The sequence below is a fragment of the Larus michahellis genome, chromosome 6 (genome assembly GCF_964199755.1).
Source record: "Larus michahellis chromosome 6, bLarMic1.1, whole genome shotgun sequence".
Taxonomy (NCBI): domain Eukaryota; kingdom Metazoa; phylum Chordata; class Aves; order Charadriiformes; family Laridae; genus Larus; species Larus michahellis.
The window spans coordinates 53409307-53433833 of NC_133901.1; the positions used below are offsets into that span (position 1 = coordinate 53409307).

At 42.9% G+C, this 24527-nt stretch overlaps 1 protein-coding gene across 3 annotated transcripts in view; it reads right to left on the reverse strand.

Annotated features, from left to right (window-relative positions):
- VSTM4 (V-set and transmembrane domain containing 4) overlaps nucleotides 1–23387 on the reverse strand; it is a 39816-nt gene extending 16429 nt beyond the window's left edge. For all 3 annotated transcript variants that reach the window (XM_074591192.1, XM_074591195.1, XM_074591193.1), the window contains exons 1-5: nucleotides 23251–23387; nucleotides 17332–17730; nucleotides 9317–9385; nucleotides 7740–7847; nucleotides 3653–3686 (exon numbers count right to left, since the gene is read on the reverse strand). In XM_074591192.1, coding sequence (XP_074447293.1) covers nucleotides 3653–3686; nucleotides 7740–7847; nucleotides 9317–9385; nucleotides 17332–17730; nucleotides 23251–23305 — 665 coding nt within the window. In that variant the 5' untranslated portion in view covers nucleotides 23306–23387. The remainder of the gene's footprint in view (nucleotides 1–3652; nucleotides 3687–7739; nucleotides 7848–9316; nucleotides 9386–17331; nucleotides 17731–23250) is intronic.
- Between the last annotated feature and the right edge of the window lie 1140 nt (nucleotides 23388–24527).

Consider the following 24527-nt stretch of genomic DNA (forward strand, 5'->3'; position numbering starts at 1 on the left):
CACTCTGGATTTACACTTGCATAGATTACAAAAAGCCTCTGGTTTGCTGGTTTTCCTGAGTTCTGTTCCACCTAGTCAGTCCAAAACATAGGTTTGCCACCAAACTTTTTTTAAAGTGTTTAAAAGGTAAAATATTTTCATGATTTACAAATAAACCACATAAATTATGTAAACTGAGGGTTGCAGTAAAATAATTTCAAAGTCTGCCTGCACTATTGTGAACCTATCCCACAACAACCACTTGTTTCTATATTAAAATCAAAACATGAAATGGTTTAAAACCAGCAGGAAATGTAACTGTCCTTCCTGTCTCTGTTGCCCAAACACAGCAAACTGCAAAAAAACAAAGAATACCAAAAAGGAGATGAAAATGATTTTTTTTTGATGTTTTTTTTTTGTTTTAATATCCAAGGTCATTAAGGCAGATGTGTAGCTTAAAGATACTATTATTCTAACACAGCTACTTTAAGCACAACATATAAAAAGGCTTAGTGTCAATTCATTGCATTAGTTATTATTCCTGCTTTGCCACTGAAAAAGTGAAGCTACAGAGAAATGTATTTGTGGCTTACGCTTTCCATTTAAATGCCAGGGCTGTACAGGGTTAACTAATTCTGGGAGACACAATAACTGTACTTGCTGTCTTAGAACTGAGCTCCTCAAACCAAACAAGGCAGCTCAGAAAAGATTCCTTGGCTCCAAAACACTGCTTCTTTGTGAGCTTGTCTTGTTCTATGTCTAAAAGGAAAGTTAGTTTTTTATCTCCAGCTCCTCCTCCAGCCTCCTGGCTTCTATTTCAACAGCGTCAGATTGTGCATTTCTTGAAGGATCTAATGAGTTTTTAGAGAGCAAGAAAAATACAGGAGTTGGGGGGAAAACCTGTGGAAGGTGTCTAGCAATCATGGCACCAGGACAGCAGTTTCCCTGGAGGTTGTGGCTGTCCCAAGAGCTGGCAAACTTTTACTATCCTTATTAGAGTCAAGGATTTGGGACTTTTCCTGTTGTCATCTAAGTCAGCTATTTTCTCTTGTCAAAGGTCTGCAGAGGGATGACAAAAAATTCACTTGAGTGAACTGGGAGCTGCTTTGGTATTTTCCAAACAAGGGAGCTGTGTGAAAAGGTGCCAGGGATGGACTGGGTACTTGGTTCTGCTTTAGTCTGGCAGAATTTGCTCCTGCGACGCTAGGTTGGCACTGTGGAACTGAAGTGTCGAGATGGACAGCTTTTTTGAGGTAAACACTTTTTTCACCACAAATTATTTGTCTCCAGAAGAGCAGTCACCAATGGACTGGACAGTTCAGGCCAAAAACAAATATAAAAGAGAGAAAAAAAAATATTCCTATTTTCAAAGCTACACCTCCTGGGGATTTCTGGATCTGAAAACTGACAAAATGATCTAATAACAAGGAATATAATAAGAAGGAGGATATTTAAAGAAAAGAAAACCCCAGAAAAGGGAATTAGGTGGTTTGGAAAACCCAAAATAACTGTACTTTTTATTTAGGTATTTATTTTTAAAATGTGGGAAAGAAATAGGTTTTGGTTAACTCATTTTTTTTTTCCTTAATTTGTTATTGGTCAAGTAGCAAACCAAAACCCAAACATTTGCTTTGTTCTACTCAGAAAATCTGGACTCAATTTTCTTTTCTACCAAGGCCATTTTGTGAGACCTGGGGCAAATCACTTAACCATTTGTGCTTCAGATTCCAATTAAGTAAAAACACCATTGTGATGTCAAGACATGAAATATTTTAAGATACTTAGGTATTATTGCAGTGGGAGTACAGCCATTTCTTAGAGACCGGACTATTAATGTAATTTTGAAACTGGATTCCGCTCTGAGTTTGAAATATCACTAAGGGAGTTGGAGCTGAGCCTCTCTAATAAAGGCTGAATTTTGCACAGTGTAGTCATTTTGACTGGCAGGAGTCTCATGCAAATTAGTTCATCGGTTTGGCCTAATGGATATTTAGACACTGAGTTTTGGGTCTAAACGTGTTGAATAAGTTCCAAGACAACGAATGTGCAGGTGAAGAGAAATTAGTTCAAAGGAATTAATGGTTGATGTTTTGAGCAGAGGGTGAAAAAAAAATGGTACCAAGTGTGAAACATAACAAAAATGATGATGCTGGTAACACTTTCATAGCTATTTAATTTTAAAGCCCTTAAGCCAATGCGCTTTAGACATGCATTTGTGGGATCGGGGCTTTCATTAGCATATCTTGTCACACTGAAATACATGAAACCATATTTTTATCCGTATAGAGTCATGCATTACTTTCACTTTCGGAGACTTTGTTTTACAGTGAAGAAATCATGTTGGCTTGTTTGTCCCTGCTATTCAGCCTCCTAAGTTTAGTGTTTGCGGTAGTATTACTACCACTATTCACAGAGAGGCAGATTCTGTAGTACAAGTCTCTTTATCTGACTGCCATGTTCCATTTTTTCACTCATCTTCTCAGTCGGGTTTCATTTCTCTCCTTTTCTTGTGTTGTCTACCAATCTACTTTGATTTCCTCCCCCTCCCCCTTCTTTTTTTGTTTTTGTAATTCCAACTTTGTCCCAGCAGCTAATAAAGAAGGGGAAAGAGAAAGCATCCAGGGAAAAATGAAAACTGCTGAGCTGTCTCTGTAAATTTTTGGTGTGGTGCAATGGCTGGTCAGGGTCACAGAACAAAGATCTTTCCATGAATAACATGAAAGTTTCAGTTTGTACTGGCCTCTCCTGACCTCTCTGTTGCTTTGTTGTGACTTCACTTGCATCCAAGTGTTGGTGAGATTGAACACAGCAATAATGCCATCAGAATGCACTAAAAATTACGCTACTGGAGGACCTAGGGTATGCTGTACTTGGCATTGAATCTCATAGGATTTTAAAAAATACTATAAGAAATAGTATCTGTGATACCAAGTGATATTGGATTTAAACTACAAGGCTAGAAACACACGTTTTATGTCACTGAAAACTGGGAAACAGATGTTCTTCTGTGTTGTTATGAGGCATCCCTCTTTAATCTTTTTTGTTTGTAAAATACTCTGTCATCTTTTTTTTTTTTGCTGCAGCTCCAGCACAATTTATATCTCAGGAAAATCATACACTGGAAATCAGTTTTATAGCACCACACAGTCAAAAACTTTTGGCAGTCAGTGGTATTTAAAGGGACAGTGATTAATGACTGCAGCAGAAGTTGAATTTTTCCCGTCCCTTGGAGTCTTCAGCTGGGAATGGACTGTGGGCCTTGCAAATCTGCTTTTGAGCCCCACTCCCTGTTCCTGGGTGCGGGAATCACTGGGTAACATTGTGGTTTGTTCTATGTATATGCACGGTTTAAGTCATTACCATCTGGTGAGGTGTTGGGAAACCCTAGAAAGTCACGCAGGATGAAAGCAAGCTCATCCAGAAAGCAGTTCAGAGCCTCAAGGAGAGGCTTGTCATTGAAGACCTGCAGGACCTACAGCTAGATTGCCCAGGTAGATCTCCCTTATCACACACAGCAGATGTTGGCTTGCAGTCACATTCATGAGTCATGGACCCCGGACCCTTTATCCTCCTGTAGGCATTTTGGAAAACATTACTCTTCTTCAGCATACATAGCAAAACAAAAACAGAACTGGTGCCTTGTGTTATAGTAAAGAGAAGTGTAATCTCCTACCTGTTCTGGGGACATTTCACCAGGTAATGCTTCACTGTTAAAGAAAAAAGAGAAAGAAAGAAAATGTGGCTTCACACCAACATGGCTTATGAGTTACAATTGGGCACTGCAGATAGACTTGTCTTGCTGAGACTGTGGAGCTGCCAGCTTGTTACACTGGGAGAGCTGCTGGTCATCACTATATTGTGTATTAAAATGTATTCCGACTCAAAGACAGAGGTAGGCGTGGGAGAGAGGAATGTATCAAACAACACCAAAAATCTGCTGTGGAAGAGCTGGGCAACACACATTCCAGTGGTCAGCCCAGCCAAAAGACAGCTTGCTAAGGAAAAGTACAGCAGGCCAGTAATTTTACTTTGAAGACTTTTGTTTCCCTTGTGGTGCCTCTATTTATTTCCAGAAGCCTGAAATAAACCATTCACCCACAGGAGCCACTGCTGTTCCTAATGTAAGCTAGACTGCGGGCTCAGGCATAAAGGGATTGCCTCCTGGGATCAGATCAGAGGTCCAGTCCAGCCACTATCCCGTCTCTGACAGCTGTGCGTGTGAGCTGTATAAATCCTTCTGCTTCACGTTGCTTTGAATCAGTAGTCCTGAGCAAGGGCAGCTCCCCTCCCCGCAGCCTTTTAGGAGCCAGGGTTATTAAGATGCTCTTTTGTGGCTTAGTGGCTTCTGCGCTCTGCCCAAACTGTGCCGCGTGCTGAGTGTGGGGACATGCAGGCAGGGGGAGAGTCTCTGGCTCTTCTTGTCAACCTACTGCCAACTTATTTGTCAGAAAGAAAAGAGGGTGCGTCCCTGAGCCATGATGGGAAGTTGAATAAAACATAGATACCCCCTTCCCTTCATGTTCTCTGTTCTTTAAAAGGCCATGAAAACCAGACAACAGTGCACTTACATCATTATGCCCCTCTCTACAGGAAGGTTTTCATGTTTGGTCTTACCTAAATTCTCCCATTCTAAGGAAGCTACACAGCTCCTAGGAGGGTACATTTTAGTCCTAAGGAAAGGGGAGCTGTGAGGACCGGGAACTGGGCCTAGCGCAGGGGCCATGTCTAAGCCAGCCAAGGCAGTGCTTCCACCCATCTGACTGGCCTTTTGCGGATGTACGGGTGAAGAGTAGGCCTGACCCGCTGGGAGTAAGGGGATGATCACGTACATTGTTGACATTCTTTTGAACATCTCTAAGTATGTATTATTTTGTTTTGCCCTACAGTAAATACTCCAAGACTTTGAACCAAGGACTAGGAAGGGCAACCATTCCTGTAACAAATGGGCACGGGCTTCTACCAAAACCACAGCAGCATTGCCAGAAGCAGCCATTGCTGCTTCCCACAGCAGCCCATAGCTGCCCTGTGCTAGGGGCCAGCCCCAGCTGCAGTGACAGTGCAACCAAACTGAGGGAGCTCCTTTGGTGAGGAACTGGATTCAGCATTACCCTTCTCATGTGAGAGCCTTGAGGTGGGCCAGGATCTGCTCAGGTTTCACAGACATGCTCCAGAAGGATCATCTCCAGCTTCACCTACTGCAAATCCCAACTTTTAACTCAGGTATGAGTTCCTCTTTGTCCCAGGGTTGGCTGTTCTTTTAGAGGGCTAGGCAGGGTTTTCCCTCCCTCTTCTCCCTGTACTTGGATGTCTGACTCCAATCCCTGTATGTGGTGGTGGGGTAGGGCAGGGCAGGGCAGGTTATCCTCCTTGAGGTGTTAAGGCTGAGGAACTATGGGAGGAAGCTGGAGTGGTGGGAGTTGTTGGTGTCCCTGTGATAGGGGTGGCGTGATTGGAGAGGTTCAGGGAGAAGCCCTGATGGAAATTTGCCCAGCAAGGTGAGGTAAGGAGTTAGTTTTGGTTGTCCTGAGCCCCTGATCTGGAAGAACCTCTGAGGAAGATGATGCCGCGACCATCTTGCTGAAGGTGGAAGGCATCTGCGCCTGGAGCCTATGTGGAGGTTTGTGGTGATGCAGAGGGAGGATTGCTTTGCTGTCGCTGTCTTTCCTCCCTTCCTCAAGGAAGGACGGACTTCAGGATTTTACTGCAGGCTCTTTTCTCATGAATACTAGGATCTGCCTAGTCCAACCCAGGATGGAGGTACAGAATGCTGAGGATGGAGAGGAGGTAAGATAATACTTTTTGAGGAGAGATGCCTTATTCTAACAGTCTGAATGTGAGAGCACTGCTGTTGACTGACAGGGTGGATATCTTGTGGCCAGACCCTAACTCCTGGAAGGTGCCTCTGGAAGGGGTAGAAGAGTGTTGAGGGAGGAGGGGGCTGTTGTGCCCCATGCCCATACGGATGAGTGGGGAAAGTATCTCCCAGGGAGCTATTGCTCCCCAGGGCAGACCTTCAGGGCTGAGCTTGCTGCCGTGGCCCAGCAGTCAGGGGGAGAAAAAGCAATATGAGGCTAGTGGAGACTGTGTCAGTCACTGACACATCTTCCACTACTGCTTCAGAAACTTATTTCCCTGATGCTTTACTGAATGCTGAGCAAATTAATGTGGCTCTGGAAAATACTCTGTTCAAGTGGACCTAGCTGAAAGGCTTGCCTGAAAATCTTATCTGTTTTATGCTGGGTGCCTGTCTAAGCTTAATTGTGTTACATTTTCATTGAATCCATAGGATTAATGCTGCCAGTGTTTACTGGGTAATGTTCAAAATCTAAATAAAAATTTGGTGAAGCCTGCAATTATTCAGATATTAGGGTGGTGAAGAAGGGATTTAGCAACTCAGAAGAAATTACTTTTTCTCTGTTGTATATACTTATTTTATATTGTATTCTGTATTACTTCTATATTTAACTGGTGTTGGTTCAATGTAAAGATACCTTTTCTTCAAGCCGCTTGTATGCTTACAGCAGTATAAATCACCCACACCAGAAGCAAAATCTAGCCGAATGTCTGCTAAAGAAAAAATGGGATACATCAGTGTGTCTAGTGCTTGTGGCTTCAGGGTGACTCACCATGACCAACATATTTAAGTGTGGGTACTCCCTTGGCACAAAACCTTTGTCATCACTTAACAGGGTAGGAAGAATAACATTGATCTTGCTCCTTCCTCTTGGCAAGCAGAGTTGTTGGGCTCAGTTAGAATCAGAGTTACTCTACTAAGCATACTACCGGGAAGAAAGAGCCACAGTCTGAAATGTGTTTGTGGTCAGGCAAGGACTTCTATATACATCTATTTTTGGTTTACATGTCTTCTCCCTTGTGTATCTGAGTCACTCATTCCTTCAGGGTATGTTTGTAGTGCTGAAGAGGCAGCAAAGTCACGATTCTCTCCTGTCATTCCCAGGATAAATCACTAACCACTTTTTGAAAGCTTCTGGTCAGAGGTGGTCCTTCCGCTCTCCTCTAACATGGTGGCTGCTAAGCATGCTGGCATCTCACCCTCACAGCTTGTGTGAGCTCTCCAAATAAACCCCTCTTAAACCAAAATGAAAGTAGAGCCTGCACTGGTTATTCCACGGATCTGAAATAGCACTTTTGATTACAACAGGGCTGCTTTCATTCAGATGTAGCTTCTTTGAGAAACCTTCTCTGAAGAAGAGAAGAATGAAACAGTAATCCTTGATCTTGAAAGATTATTATGAAAAGACAGATCTGAATAATGAAATGATGCTTTTGTTTCAAACAATGCTACAAATGAGAGTGCTAATAGCAACTGCCCTACTCCCAAGAATATTGACAGCTAGTCGGGAAGGAAGAGGAAAACCAGAGTAAGACCGCTTTGAAACCCCTCTAAACATCTGCAGAAATGTCGCTCGTGTAAAAGGCTAGGTAGATCTGATTGGAATGCAATTTAATGATACAGCACTTGGTTGTCTTCGAAAGAAGTTCCAACAACGTTTAATTTATGTTTATGCAAAGCTGAAAGATTTTGAAAAGTCCAAAGCAAATTTAAAGTGAAATAGTGATTCAAAGGGAGCAAAATGCCTTTGTTCTAGTTTTGCTGGCAGAAATGTTTTTTTCTACCATTTTTTTTTTTAAATTAAAATCAAGGCAAGGAGATATTTCTCTTTCCTGCTTTTTCTGCATTCTCCTTCTCCCCCCTCTCCCTCTTTGGCAAGGGCCTTGCAAAATGACACTTCACTCACCCGTGGATCTCCTCTTGTTCAGAAGTGACTGACAGAGAATGACAAGTGTAAAAAGGAGGACGCTGATGATTCCTATTGAACACACAAACACCGCATACACGTACAGATCTGAAAGCCAAGCATAGATGATGGTCAGTGTTGCAACTGCGTGCTTCATGCTTACAGGATAGAAAAAAGTTACATCTACAAGATCTAAATAGACCCCAGCCCAAAAGATTTTAGGGTAATAGTTCAGAAGTAATTTAACCCTCTTGAAACTTTCATATAGTATCCTGATCAGTCTAAAATTTGGTTGAAGTCACCATAACTGCAAGTAGGTGTAACTACACCTAAGATGGCTTACTTTCAGGAGGGAGGAAAGGGCTGGTTTGGGGTTTTTTCTTTTCCTTTTTTTTTTATTTCGCTGGGCAACCAGAAAACAAGAGGACTTCAGTTGAACTATTTCCCAGTTCAAACAGCTGTACATTTTTTTTTTAATTAAAAACGAAACAAAACAAGAAAAGTTGAGGGGTGGGAGGGCTGAATAGCTGAGGAAGGAAGTCTGCAATTGTTTCTTCTTGTGGCAGCACTGGCTTGAAATTTTTGTAAATTTTTTTTATTTTTTAATTTACAGCCTCAGTCTCCCTTCATGGCTCTCATTTAGGTGCCATAATACATTCCCAGTGGAGGTGACAGGAGTTGTACCATGGCAAATCAAGGTGGAGTATTTTGTTCAGATGGAGAAATTTTTAATGACTTAATTCTGCTTTTACTAGAACTCTAAATAGAGTACTTTAAGGATGCTCTACCCATTAATGTCTTGAAATGTCCTTAGGGAGGTATATTGGCTTTTCTCCGGCTTTACAGAGAGGAAACTGAGCCTCAGAGGTCAAGTGTTCTTGCAGAAAATAGCGTTGCTGGAACTAGACCCCTGACCTGCAGTTCTGTGCTTTGTTCCCCTTACGCAGTACAACAATATAGTTTGTAAATTGTGGTTTAAACAGCAAGGGTCCCCACAGAATCAAGGCTGTCCTTTAAACGAGCAGTCCTGCCTGGCAGGCAGCGCAGCGGCTGCAAATGTTGTGCTGGCGCTTCACTGGTGCTCTGGATTGGGGCAGGAGGAGGGGGAGGGAATCCCAACTGCATGCAAATTCTGCGTTTCAGTCTCCCGAAACGGTTGCCCTCTAATCTACACAGAAAATAGCGCTTGCCTGGAAACTCAAGGGAGCTTTAAGCTGCTCTTGCAGTGCAAAGCATGTTCAGTGAGCAGCTTCTAAGGCTGCTGGGAGTGTAGAGTGCTTGGTACCTCTTCAGACACGCTCAGCACCTTTCTGGAATAAGGGTCTGCATTGCATGATTAACCAGGCATAGGTTATTTTCCCATTGACCATAACAAATATATGACAGACTGAAGCTGGAGCCTTCCATTCTCTTTTCTCCAGCACCCCTTGTACTCTGAAGGATGATTTCTCAGGGAAGGCTTGAGTTTTCACATGAACTAGCAAAATTGGTCCTGTTTGGGACACCTTAATTGTCCTGTAGCATTGGATTAAACTAACATCTTGCATGGAATCAGTAGCAGTTAGATGCATCTTTACCTTCAAAAAACTTCCAAGCTTCATGGTTTTTCTTGAAACTGGGATCATCAGAAGATTTTGATGAAATCACTAAAAAAAACCAAAAAACCAAAGATGACATGACAAGAACTGAAAATGTGTGACAAAAAGTTGGGACCTCTTGAAGTAAATGCAGTTCTGCCTTAGACTTCAGTGCACAAGGATCTTGCTTTCTCTCACAGGATAATTACCTTTCAATGAAACACTTCAGTTATAAAACAGAATTATAAAAATGTCTTCCAGCAAATCTCATCTGGTTTGGCACCCCCCATGAGTGCCATATGGCTTGAGACTGCCTCCCTGTTGTCATCTTATTCTGGGAAAATGCAATGTGTGACTCTTCAATTGAAAGTTAAATGCAGTGAAGAACAGCAAGAGAACAGAAACGTGCTTTAGAAGAGCCGAGGCCTTAGAATAGGGTGGCTGTGTGCTTGCAAGTTCTGTAGTGGCTTTTTTTCCACAGGGAAAAACCTGTGAATAATGCTGTGTGTAGCTGGCTTTATTCCAACTCTGTGTTCTCAGTTACCCAGAACTTGTACCTCTAGGGTTGAAATTTGTGTTTCTGTCCCAAAACAGGCTACTTTTTAGAGACGATGTGAACAACTTTTGCTCAAGAGAATGGGAATTTCATTTCTCTTGTAGTTATTAAGAAGTATTTTAAACACTGGAGTCTATTTCTAAGTCTTAGAGGTTAAGGAAAAAAAAAATTGGAAGAGCAGTAGCTTTACTGAAGGACACAGCTCTGAAGGCTTCCTGAGAATGACTCGGAGCCAGCCACGTTAGACAGAGCTTTTTTAAAAAACAGGAAAGTCACTCTAGCAATGCTTGATACTGAAGTAATCTCTGACAACGTGATAGCATTGCCCCAGCTTCAAGACTGACTCTGTAGGCTCCGGATTTGCTCCAAAAGTCCTTGCCTTCCTTCCAAAACTCTTGTGGATGTCCCTTGGCAGGTTGAACTGTCCTGCCATTCCTACAACAGCACCCAAATAACACATTGAGAGACCCCAAATGAGAGTACTGCTCATGAGTTGTTTTTCTTTTTACTTCCCTCGAAAATTGACTTCTATGCCCTGCCTTTTAAATATACATGGGTATGATACCTGCCTATCTGAAAGAACTCACCCATGTATGCACGGACTTTCTGAAGCATGTCCAAATGCTTCAGAAATTGCATATTTGAGCTGGAAAGCAGAATTCATCTACTTACCCTCAGTATCCTTGGCTTAGATGTAGAAACAGACTAGGCTGAACATCTTAACTGACGTAAACTGCTGTAACAATGGCCACTGACATTTTTGTGCAGAACAGCTTAAGTTCTCAGCTGGTGTAATTCACCTGACTATGGGTGGGAGTCTTTTCCTGCGCAGAAAGACTGCGCGGCCACAAGTTGTACCAGCTCACTTTTGTAGCCTAGAAAAAGGCCTGACTGAATGACTATGCTCTAACTCAATTAAAAGGGAAAATAGCTGCAGATTTTGCACAGAATTGTCGTCTCTGTTTCAAGAGGAGGAGAAGACTTTCAGAGCTTTGGGCAGATTGATGAATGTCAATATCATAACAGCTGTACAATCTAGCACTAGTACCCAAATGTTCTGACTGCTGGATCACTGTTCAAAACCCTCTCTGCTGACCTCAGCCAGATTGTTTATGCATGCTGACATTTTTTGATGACATCAGATTAGATGATCTCACTTATGTTAATCCATGATTTTTTTCTGCTGGCAATGGAGTGGGAGTCTGGTGATGTCCTCCAGATTGGCAATGAAGACTGAACATCCAAGACAGGTTGACATGGCAAATCATTAAAGAACAAATTTCCTACTGAAAAGGGAATCCATTAAGGAGTGCCCCGTAGGGATGTGAGGTGTGAGGCTAACTCAATGGATATGGAACTGCTTTCAGCACTAGTGAAATCTTCTGTGTAGTTGTGATGAATCATGTGAAGCGCAACTTGAATATTTTAACAAATCTACTCATCTGTTACATGAAAGCATCACACATGTATATTTTTGACAAGTATTTTAGAATACCTTCCCTGAAAAACAGGCTTTTGTACTTTTTTGGTTTGTTTGTGGGGTTGTGTTTTTTGGGTTTTTTTGGGGGGGTGGTGGTGGGGGAATAATCTTGCATTCCTGTATCTTGCAACACTTTTACTGTTAGAAAATGCCACATGTGACTAATACTTAATAGATCTCAGACTCTGTTCTATGGGAAACCCTGACACAAACTTCCCAACAAATCAGACTGTTGTGGTCTCTACTTGTTTGTGTTCATGCCAGTAGGATTATAGTCAGACTGCCTAATTTTCTATGTTTGTCCTCCTACATGTAGTGTCTTCTCTCGGCTTGTAATCCATTTGGAACGTGTGTTGCCCTTCCTAAGAGATGTGCAGCTCCTTCCATAGTGGGCTTGAGGGATTACTCAACTGTAAATGATGGTTTGAAGGTGCTGCATATTGTTCTGAGAAGACTACTCACTACTTTGAGTTTTCTGATAGGAAGGCAGTGGGAGAAACATCTTTCTGATGTCTCTTTTTCCTCAAATTAACTGTTTTCTGGTGTATTCTGTATTATAATGAAGATCACTAACTTAGGTTTAGGCTAACATTGACCACACAAGCCCAGGAAAAGAACAGATGCCTTTGATAAGAAGATGGGTGAAGGGGAAAAGGTTTGCCTTAGCTTAGAGGGAAGATGTTGCGTGGCTGGAGTAGGAGACACGTCTTGGCAACATTAGGACGTGGACTTCTCTTGAGTTTGCTACCAAGGTTTAACAGTAGACTTTTAATAAATCCTATTTGATGTCTTGTAGTCACTACACCTCAAGGGGCAAACTGCAACAGTTCAAATTTCAGCTGGGCCTTCTGAAAACACTACAAAGTTGATGTAGCTGACACGTGAATCCATGAACGGAAGACTGTAAGGACTCCATCCCCATCAGATGAGGCTCCTTTTCTGAAAAATACTTCTTATGTCCCTAAAGAAGACAGATATGTAGCTAAACTTCTAACTGCCATCCTTCCACATTAAGGAACTGTAGCCTGTAACTCAATTATTTTTCCACAATTCTAATATGTTTAGCTGTAGAAATGTATGTGTTGCAAGAAAATGTATTTGCAACTTCTTAATGGCCTACAAAAATTCACACATGCAAACTTGCTAGCAAATAACAAGATCTGAATATTAGTTAATAGCAGTAGATACTACAGACCCAGCTGTAATCTGGTAAGGTCTTTTGCTTTGACTAGCACTATGCTTGGTGCCTGACGAAGGCTGTGTACTGAACTGCCCCAGGGTTTTTTTGCTTCAAAAGCCAGACAGATTTTGAAGCAGAATGATCCTTTTCCATTCCCTCTGGAAATTTCTGCCTTGCACAGTGACCTCCTCTTCCTGAGTGAACAAAAAAGGGACCTAAATGCTATTTCTGCATCCATTTGATGTGCACGGTTGTAAGAAATTTGCCTGGTGCTTTAGCATAAAGATAGCTATTTTGAATTTGGGCACAACAGCAGACACATTAACTGGAACAAAATGTTAGACAAGACAGCAACTGTGATTTGTTTGAATACTGTTACCTTATTTGATAAAGCACAAGTACTACAACTTAAGTATCCAAATGCTTCAAGCAATTTGTATTGCTCCTTTTGTTGCATCCTGGATCTAACTGTAATATAAGTAAATCCCTTTGCAATAAAAAGTGTAACTGATCATAATATAAAATACAAAATGTGCTTGGAAGAAAATTTCCTTGAAAAGCACAAGTGTTACCACTGGGGAAACTGGAGACTTTATCACCGCTCTGAAAAGAGTTGCCTTCCCTCCCATGTGTGGCAAGTCCTGTGCGCTCACGCTGCATTAGCCGAATGCTAGCTAAGGCAGTCCTTTGCTTCCAGTAAAGAGGCTTTTAGCAGTAAAACAGTTGCTATGGCATTTTTCAGATGTCTTTTAGTATCTTTGATCTGGATTTAGAATTTAGGACAAATACTCTTTTTGGGGGGGTGGCGTGGTGGTGGTGTCTGCCTTAGATCCCCACAGGGTGTATTGTCAGTGTGTTTAGTCTGCAGGTGGGCCTGCCTTCCTCCCGTGTCTTGGGTTTCCTGCTCTGCTTTGGGTTACGTTTGAAGCAGAGCAGCAGTACAGCTGAGCAGACAGCGTGAGAAAGAAGAAAATGTTTCAAATCCCCACTCTGGTTATGTATTCATAAATCGTACTAAAAATCAGGGGGAAATGTAGTATCGAAGGGCTGAACTAAAAAGTTACGGTATTCTTTCTTTGCAATAACTAAATTGATCTGAGCTCCACGCTTTAGCTGGGAAGAGCAATGAGAAATTCCTGTGTTATAGTTAGCAATAGCCTCAGCAGCTATGAAAGATGCGGAGTGGCTTTTTGTGAGGAGGGGTATGACAGGTGGTCTGACAATATTTTATATTGCTTTTTCTTCTGCTGACTTTTACCTGGAACATGTCATTCCCTTTCCAAGCACTCCTGACAAATCCATGTTTCACTACAGCCATTTAAGAAATTCCATCATTCAGTGAATGAGAAAACACTCCTTAAAATGCTGGCCTGCCCTATGAAGTGACATTATCACAGGAATTTCCTAAAAATTATTCTTCATCTGAGTTTTTCTTTTTTTTTCTGTTTTTGTTTTTTTGTTTGGTTGGTTTTTGTTTTTTTCCTCCCCTGCAAGCCTCCTACTTGTTCTGCACTCCTTGGGTACATCTATTTGTCTATTTTGCAAGTCCTTCATGCAAGAAGCACATTACTTGTTATCCACTCTATCTTTCAGCGTACTACTCTTGGAGACAGCTATCTGGTCTGGTGCAGAGGATTTGAGGGGAAGGGTCAGTATAGTGTAAGCCCCCAGCTGAAACAGTACCTTCCTCCTTCGCTGCTTCTCTCTGCATCTTGACACCAGAGCTGGCCCTCTCTAGCTCCCATCCCTCAAGTTACCCTCAGAAATTCTTCCCCAAAGCACTGGAAAAAGGTGTGGTCTATCCCCTAGGAGACTCCGGGGTTGTATGGTGACCTCCTAGCCCTGCTTGTAGGCCTGCAAGCTTCAGCCCTGGCCATCCATTCGAGGTGCTGTTGGAAGTAACAACACCTGGTAGTTACTCTCAGCCTCTCCTCCTCTTCTCCCCAAGCACAGTGTTTGAAGTACTTGTTCTTTGTATGTTGAGATGAGAGCTTTGGCTTCCCTTCCCTGCACCAGTCACCAGCTTTGCATCTTCCCAAAGCTGAGAGGCTGAGGCAGCTGGGGTGATCGGTCCTCCTGCTTACCGGTTCCTTCTTGACAGTGGCTGAATCTCTCCTTTCAGCCAAATCTAGAGGGGTGAAGGAGGAAGAGATAGGGAGAGCAGAAGAGCCAGTTCCTAGCCAAGCGCAGGAACAGCAGGGAAGAACAACTGCTGAGCATGAAGCCAGCTAATGCCTGAAGCTTGTAGGGCTAAATCATGCATGCAATAAAGTTTCATTTCATATCCCTGTGTGGTTACAAGACTAACCACTGTGTCTCAGCTCCAGCCACCCAACATGGGGTCAGTGCTTGTAGAACTTAATGCTCTCCAGAGACTGAGATGGCTGAGATCAGGAGATATTGGGCTCTAGTGTTTTTACTCCTCCTCATTCAAAAACAAGAGTGAAAACAGCAACAAAAATCAAACAAGAAACTGTTCTTTGAGCTGTGAAGCTAATGAATTCTGTGTCACGTACCCTAGCGGCTCCCCTCTCCACGACCACCTTAGTACCGGCCTCCTCCTCCTGTGGTATGTCCAGGAGACCCAATTACTGACTGCGATGTGGAAGGTCACTGGGCACATGGCAGCTCAAGAACAATAATTACCTTTTTTGTTCTTACAGCTTTCCTTCAGTGAGGAAGTTCATACAGATATTCTCTCCCTCCCTGCAGCCAATTTCACATGACTTGTACAACCTTAATATCTTTAAGACTGTTATCTCATTAAAATCAGGCCATGGATTCAAAAGGCTGCGGACTAGTTGATAGTGTGATCATGTAGGCTTTGGTTTCATTAGGATATCAGGTTATGGATTACAGATGACATTTGGCTGCAGGATTACAGATGACATTTGGCTGCAGGATTACATTTCTGACCTGTGGTACTGATTGCTCTGGTGATTAGTATTTAGGAGTCTAACGAGCTTTGGTGAAGTTTTCCTTTAAGTCCTGCTTCTCTGGTCTTCTGTGCAAAAGAAGCGTGGGTAATACACACAGCTGGGGTCTGGGTTCTGGAGGGGTGGGCTTTCCCTGCTGGAGACAGGTAAGGGTTCCAGTTTGGACTTGGGTCCTGCTCTGTCATTATTTGTATTTCTGACTGCAACTAGGAAGCAGAGGAAATACCATACGAATGTCTTAGAGGCTTTCCAGGCAAGTTTTGCATAACCAGTAAGTCCAAATAGTTTAGACTAGGATTTTCTTCCTGGTGTTTAAAATTGATCCGTGGTGTTTGCTACTAATCTAAACAGAAATTCAGCTTTGGATCGTTACTGTCTTTCATCATTGTTAACAATAATCAGCTAATTACATTATGTTAATGCCATGATTTCTTAAGGCAAATTTAAACATTGCTGATCAATGTGAAACTGCTCTTTATCTCTTCTTATATTGTGGTTTTTCACATCTTTGTTCTTGTACTTCTGATAGATCAAAATGAAAGCTTGTGGTACCTGACAGCTACCCACAGGAGATCATACACTCACAAAGATTAATTTTTACTGTCACGTTTGTCTCCCTGGTGTGTGTATTATCCAAAAGTGATACAGAAATCTGAATGACACCAGTGAAGTTGGCGTTGACAGAACACGCTTTGGATTAAGACTATGTAAGCGTGTTTGAATCTATATTGAAAAGGCCTGTAGTCCACAGAGTTCCCTCTAAGCAAAACTGGTTTCAGAGGAGAGCCAGGGCCACTTTCCCCAAAACATAAATTGGATAAATGGGATGAGGGTTTCCCAGCTACAGGAATAACCTTTGCAGTCTAAATACAACATTAAATTTAGCATCAACAGCAATGGCAGAAACTTTGTGAAGTACAGTTTTCTCACACAAGTTTTTCTGTGATTGCTGGATGAACCTCTTGAATTTCCAGACTGATGGACTAAACAGTCATACTCGATTTTTGGCATTATCTTTAGAGGTGCACCTGTGTGAAATCAATTTTCTGTTTATAAAGCCACAAGCAGGGGGCTAGTTTGCCAGCTACTGCTAATGATACAACTGCTGAGCTCAACCACCTCTTCAAAGGACTTTGTTCTCTAAAAGCCAGTTTCACCGATCTCTGAAAGTGTGGGTGTGGTGGTGGTAGATTTGAGCTGACCCACGCCAAAGAGAAGGCCTGTTCAAAACCCTCACTTGTTGCTGGTTATTTCTTTATCTGAAGTTCAATACCAGCAGGCTGGTCACTGCTTTTCTAGCTCTGCTTTCTGGCTACAAGTGATAAAATCAAAAGTACAGAAATTATACTAGAAATCCTACTTACCAACTGCTGCTAGGCTGGAACTAAAACCAATGAAAACACCAAGCGAGAGGAAAAACTTAAATCTTAAATTTAATGTTTCTATGTCTGGCAGACCCACTGCATATTCTTCAGAAAATAAGTTAATTTCTCTCTGTTTCTGTCTCTTTGTATTTAAATAATAATGGCATTTGTTTATTCCCACTAGGAAAGTTGTAGAAACCTGTAGCTGAATGTAAAGGAGTTCTAATTACTGTTATTCTGGTAAAGGGCAAAGGAAATATAGACTGTCTTCTACAAATCTACCAATCTTCTCACTTCTTTACATTTTATAATGGGCTTAATAGTTTTTAAATTGTAATGTGTAAGTAAAGAAGCTGAGTATTAGGTTTTCTTCTCCTGTCCACATATAACACTTAAAAATAACCTAACTTCCAATATCTTGTGGATGAACTTTCAAGAAAAGAAAAACAGGGATCGTGGCACAAGAAAAATGACAGAATTGAAATCAGTTGTCTCTCACCTCTTATTTCAGTAGCTGCTGTGCCATTTGACCATGCTGTCCACTTATTCCTGTGTTTGCCAATTTCCTGGACTTTGCATATGTAATGTCCTTGATCTGTTTGCTGGAGACTTAGAATATGAAATTTGTACATAGTTCCATGTTTCTCTTTAAGAAGATGCAGTCTTTGCTTGTGGAAATGATGAGTATAATTTCCATAATACTGGACAGACCCAAACTTTGTCATTTTGATCATCAGATACTCCTGGGTCGGTGATGCAGCGAAGACCCACCGCACAGCCAGCAAATTGTCTGTCTTTCTCTTTTGAGAAATGTGGCAGTAAAGGGTAGCATTATCTCCCTCGGAGTATCGCACTGTTGGTCCCGGAGAGACTGTCACATTTAAAGCCTCACAAACGTCTGCAAAGGAAAGAAAAGATGGTGAGAATCCTCCATATCGGCACAACAGCACCATAATCTGTCCCAGCATGCAAGTCCGCTGCAGGTAAACTGATGGCATCCATTCCGTGTGCAGCAATTCAATGAGCTTTTAGAACCTGACATCTACTGTCTCTTTGCGAATGTTAAAGATGATATGAAACCCTCCTTCAGTGCATCTGCTCTAGCGTTCTTGCTGTCGCTAATTAATAAGATAGGGCTGAAGTGGACACCTTGCCACCTATAAGGCCCAACATCACAAAATCTTTTGTCAGTCTGAACAAGTGTTAATCTAAAACTAGCTTGGAGCAAGAGCCAAGAATGTCTTTTGGAAAGCTGTTCCATGACCAGCTCTTTTGACAACTTGCATCCTTCTTAGGATAGCCAGCCTAAACTGTTTCAATAGCCAGCTTATGCCTCTTTGTGCCTGTGCCAACTTTAAGTTTAAATAGTGTTTTCTTCTCTAGCACTTGCTTCCTGACTCCATATAGAAAGCAATTATCTGGTATCTCAGCCTTTGCTTTGTTGAGCTAAAGAAGTCAAGCTCTGTTAGTCTCTTCAAGTAAAGTAGTGTCTCCACTTCCCTGTTCACCTTAGGAGCCCTTCTCTGCATTGGTTCAGTTTAAATTTAGCGTTTGATTGTAATTATTTTAATTCTTTTTTTAATGTGGGTGACTGAAATTATAGGCGCTGTCTGGAAAGAAGCTGTCCAGTGTCCTGTGAAATAGTCACAGTACTTCCCAGATTTGACTGGGATATACCTTGCCTGGTATATCCCAGAATTATGTTGTCCTTTTTCGTGATATTTTCACATATCATGATATGTCAGTTTGCAATTAAATAATATAATTGGACATTCTCCCTTCTTTGTCATTTATGGTTCAGTTCCCAGTGCATCAAAGAAATTCTTGCTAACACCCAAGTATGTGACTTTGCTTTACTACATTCTGCTCCACTTTTGTTACTTGGGCCTGAGTTTTTTCTACATGTTATCCCAATCTTATGCTAACTTGATAAAATCGCATAACTTCAACGTGCATGCTTCTGTCTACTTCTTTTAGACATCACTTGTACAAACCTTATGTGATACTGTTCCCTAGCTGATCACTGAAAGACTGCCAACTTCCCTGCGTGTCCATAACCAGCTCCTCAATTTACAGTTTCCCATTGCCTCTGTTTTAAATAATATAATCAAATGGTCATCTCAAATCTGCGTTAAATCTGTCAGATTAGTCTTTCTGACTTCAAATTCAATTTAATATGGCATTATTTGCATGACAAAATATTGCATGAGATTATATTGGGACAAATTATTATTCCATTATTCTGTTAATTTCTGACTCTTGTTTTTCTGTTCTTCAGCATGAACAGTTAGGCCAGTTGTTTGTCTTTCTGATTTATTTCCAACCATGTCCAGGATAGGTGAAGGTTGAAAGAAATCCATAGCAGTTCATTAGAGGAAGATTTTTCTTTCCTGACCTAACTGATTTATGCTGGACTGATTTTCTGAGGCATGGGAATCAACACTCATTTTATTTCCTTCCTAATGTACATTAAGAATGTTCTTATTAGTCATATTAGAGACTGATCTATTTTTGACCAATGGTATATTGTGGCAATGTGTTCCCTAAATGACTTGTAATGTGTAATCTACTGGTCTGATGGCATCCACTAGAGAGAGAACCATATTTCAACAGTGAGCGAGCACTCCCTGAAATGCACTCTGCAAAGCGTGAAATGTCCTCTAAAATACGAATATTAAGCTTCCTGTTATGTGAATATACTGTACTAATGAGATTCTCATACTAATGAGAATTGCAACTCTGGGAGAATGATTTTTTCATTTCTGGACACTTTTCTAGCACATCAGCTAGGAACATTTTAACAAAGGGGATGAGCATTTTGGCAGAGACTCTTGTCTGACATCAGCTCCTGAAACACAAACATACATTTATCTTCAAAATAAGCAAGTCAAGTATTTCCATTCTATTTCTGAAGGAGTATTGGAGACAGAGACACTGGTTTTATGGCCCCAGTGAAGCCATGCAATTTAGTGGTGAATTCTATCACCTTACTTAAAGTAAAGCCACTAAATTAAAGAAGTTACATTGCAGTTTTTTGGGAAGAACCCTCTGAAAATGAATAGTTTAATAATTCCTTGGGGTAATTTCAATAGAAAGCTCTACTGAATGGTGTATTTTTTCTAAGTAGACATTATTTTTTCTTTATGAAGGAGAAAATAATTTGTATAAAGAAAGTTTAGGGTGTGGGGTTTTTTTTTAATTTCTTTAAGAAACTACAGCTAAGCACGGCCTAGATTATTGATACAATTATGTGTGCATGATGTTTGTGTGTGCAATTCTTTTAAGTGCCAAAGCAAGAGATTATTTTGGATTGTAGACAGCACACAAGTAGAACGGGATGTTGAAATTTAAAATGAAGGCTGCTGAAAACCACTAAAAGCTTTCCAGGCATGAAACTTCAGTTATTACTTGCTGGAGTTACCTGACCTTAGTGCTTTCCAGGCAGATGTAAAGATAAGATGGCCACCTCTGCCATCGAAATAAGATTAAATTTGGAAGGTTGTGCTGCTCAGTAAATAAGGAATAGGTTTAAGAATTTCAGTACTTCTGGGGGTTCTCGTAATTAATTAGGCTATAAATGTTTAATAAATAATTCATAAAAATGTGGTTTGGGTAAATGAAAACCACAACCTTTTTCTACTGAAATTATGAACATGTCATGAAAACTGTAAAGAAAAACAATTATGTCATTTTCCTGACATGTGAACTTCTCGTTTGAAAAAGCTGGCTAGGATTAATTGTGGAATAGAGTCCCAAAATAAAAGGCAAAAGAATTGTTGCTTAACTCGAAACTAGGCAGAACATAGTGCCAAAAAGTACCCAAGAGAAAATACAGAGGAATTCAGATATGGTGATGATGGAAGCCTCTGCAAGAAGATAAAGCAGCATTGTATGTGGAGTCTCTGATTCCTTTCTAGCTGTTTACACTCATACAGACATTGGCATTTTATACCTAAGGCTTCTACTTTTCCTCTGGGGGCATGCCTTTTTATAAGGAAATATCAAATTTTGCATCCTTCATGTTGTCTAATCAGCGGGAACCCATCTCCTTATCTTTCTTCTGTAGTTCCTACTGGTGTGGCTGTACAAGTGCAGCAATGGGGAGAGTTTTGGAAATTTCCTGATGCTTTTACCATGATCTCATCTTATGTTGAACATGGTCAGGTGATGCTTTATATAAAACATAAAAAGTGTCCATTTGACTCCATCTTCCCACTGCCATTGGAGCAGAAACAGTGGTATATTTTGGAGGAAAGAAGTCATTTACCTCTTATGTGGAAAGGAAAAGCCTCATTCAGGGCTCCCAGACACTGGTAGAAATGTTCCTCCTGTCTTTAGCAAGCGCTGGATCAGCCCCAGCATGAGGTTTACCCTTGTAATGGGCTCCTTGCCAAGACAGGAGACTCCTCCACAACGTGAGAGCAGGCTTGTGTGCCAACAGAGCACTGAACTTCTAGACTTCAGATTGCTGCTTGAAGTGAGGAATCACTGTTTTTCTTCTCCTGCCTTCCTTCAGTATAGCGTGATGTAGCTGCTCAGGTGGAGCTTACCACAAGAGTTTTAGTCTTGCTTCTGCTTGGAAAGGGAAACTATTTATAGAAAAGGGGAGGAGAGTGAGTCAAAGACTTGAGGATTCCTTTGCAGTATGCTTACTCATCAAACCCATCTCTTCTGTTTGCAATCAGCTCACTTAGTTGCCCCCAACCTGTTTGTTTCTTTGGTACTCTCCACCTGCCCCTCTCACCAGCCTGTGGGGAGTCAGGGGGGGTTACTGCTGACTACGCTCTGTTTTGAAAAATCCTGTTTTGAAGATAGTCGACTTCTGCTTACACCAGTTCAATTCCAGGTATTAGCTAGGTTTGAGCTTTTTTGTCTGCTGTATTAGATAGCAAACCACTTTCATGGTGCTGTCAGAATCAACAAATGATACTTATAGCAGCCAGAAACCTGTCTGTGCCAGGGCTGTCCCCTCTGTCTGTGCTGGAACAGTAGCAGAGGCCCCACTGTCGCTGTTGGATCCTTACATTTGGTTAGCTGTTTCAGCGTGGCTGTGTTTCTGTGGAAGAACCCCAGCTACTCCAGTGGAGACACTCAGGAGTACTGTGCACTACTGCTCACAATCCGAGGGAGCCATAGTGCTCACTTGTGATACTCGCAAGCCCTTCTTCCTTCCTCCATGGAGACTGACAGGCAGAATCTACAACCCAACTTTTAGGTCTGAGAGGACTTTTTTCCTCAGCCCCTGCTGATAGCCAAGGGACTAGAGAGGCATGCCATCAGGGTAGTTATCTTCTGATCTTGGATTTGCATGACCAGAAGCATATCGGATGGCTTTTGCCTCCTTGTAGTTTGTTCTGTGAAACAATGTTGCTGTCAAAGCCTGCTTAATTTTGAGTTCTCTACAATTAAAAAGTTATAAGAGCAGATAAGCCAGGAAGAGGCAAAGCTCTTTGTTTAAATGAAATTAATTACGAGCTGGCTAGCAAGATCACCAAAAGCAAGCAGCTGTTTTCAGTTGGACGGATCTGTCAGCAAATTTCACAAGTCAGAGGCTCCTTCTCTGAGAAAGCTTCCGCAGTGACTAAAGATGGACTTGAACCAAACCTCTGCCTCCACCATCTCCTGCCCTTTTGAGGTGAAGATCCAAATCCAGCTCTTTTATTAATCTTGAATTAATAGGGTTTTCCCTCTCCCAAACCCTCACTGCACCTTGAAGTTCAGATCTGGACTCTCTGTTCATTTTGCAGCTTTAGGACGTGACACTGGCCAATGAACCCTTGATTTTGGAGACAGAAAGGTCTTGAGTATCAGAGGTTTTTTTCCAAGTGAACTAGGGGTTCCATTTCCACTGGATGCCTATAGCATCTAGGCAGCCGTGGAAAAAGCAATGCCGAATCTCCCTTTGCCTCAACTTTGCCTGCAGTTCCTCGGTGCAGCTAAACATTGTCCCGCCTGGCACAGAAGGCGGCAGAGGACACATTTCCATAAACTTCTGCACGGGAAGGGGGTCCTTTTGTGACAAGGCAGTTGCGGGTCAGGTCGCTGTGCAGAAGCGCTGCTGCCGGGACCCCGGGAAGGCGGTGAGGGACCACCCCGTGGGGGGGCGGCGGGGAGAGCCCGGCGGGTGCGGAGGAGCGGAGCGGAGCCGAGTGGGGCGGTTCTGCCGGGCTTCCCCGGGCGGCGGCTCCCCCCAGACTCTCGCTGTCCCCTCTCCCGCCGCCCGAGCCTCGGGCGCCGCCGCCGCCCCTTCCCCGGTGCGGGGGGGACCCGGACCCTGCTCCGCGGCGCCAAGGGGCGAGCGGCAGCCCGAGGCGGAGCCCGGGGTCCCGCAGGCGGCCGAGGGGGGCTGCCCCGTCCCGGCCGGGAAGGGGCTGCCGGGGCCGGGCGCCGGCCGCTGCGCGCCCGCGGTGCCGCTTACCTGGGGCCGGGGCCGTGGCCAGCAGGGCGGCCAGCGCCGTGGCCAGGAGGCGCATGGCCCGCGGGGCGCCGGGTCCCGTCCCTTCCCTCTCTGCCGAGCTGCCTCCCTCCTCTCCTCCCCGGCCTCTCGCCTCCTCCCCGCCCGGTCCTCCCTTCTCCCCTTGCCTTTCATCTCCTCCCCTTTCTCCTCCTTTTTTTCCTCTTTCTTCCTTCCCTCCCTACTTCTCTGCTCTTCCCACCGTTCAGCCCCCCGTTCAACTCTCCTCCTCTTTTTCTCGCCTTCTTTCCCTTTCTTCTCTCCCCACCGACCTCGGTCCTCTGCGGGGGCACTAAGGCTAGATAGGGGTGCTCCATCTGGAGTCTCTGTGATCCCCCTGCCCAAAGGACATGGAACTGTGCGGATGGTAAGCGGGAAGGTCCCCTCTCTGAGCACAGAAAGCCTCTTTTGCGAGCGGGTGAGAGATTCTGGCAGCTAGGGGCTGTGGGACGGGGAAGGCTGTGCTATGCATCCTCTCTGCTTTTCTGGAGGTGTTTGAAATTTTGCAGGCCCTCTCGCCCATTACCCTCATCCCACTCCTTAACTGGAAGAGAACCACCATTTCCCATCAGTTCTAGTTAACGGCTGTCCCCCTTTCTGTGGGCTCTGTTAGTGGCAGCCTGGGGACAAGGAGATCTGGCAGGCAGGAGTGGCCCTTCAGCAGGCATGGGGTGGATGCTTTTGGCTGTTTGGACACCTGTGCTAGGACATTACACATGTTGTTCTGGTGTTGGGAGGATTTTACCCTCTGCTGTGGCAGCACTACTGCTGACCGCAGACATTCACCCTCTAAAAAAGTCCTAAGGTAACTGCTATAGCAGTTTAAGGTGCATCACCCTAAGGTTACTGTGCTTGTTTTGCCAAATGGCACTATAGTTCTAGATCAGAAAGGACAAGGGAAGTTGGCATCTGGCCGTCTGCTCCTGCCCTTCCCATTTGCTCCTTTTGAAAGTGTTTATTATTTGAACGACCACAAATCTCCAGAGACATGGGATTAGTCCTTCTACCAGTAGGTATCATGGATTATGCCTGATTTTGGTATTCATGTTGTGTGAAGTGTGGATGATACAAACACTTTGGCATTCCTGCTTCCCTGAATTGGGCAATTAGTACATATTTAGCTACTCCACCCCTCTCCTACTAATCACTTAGGCAGGATACTACATGTCTGCTTTTAAGCATCACAGAAAATTTAGCGTGTGCTTTGTCTGATCCTTATGAGACTGAACACTGCCTTTAAT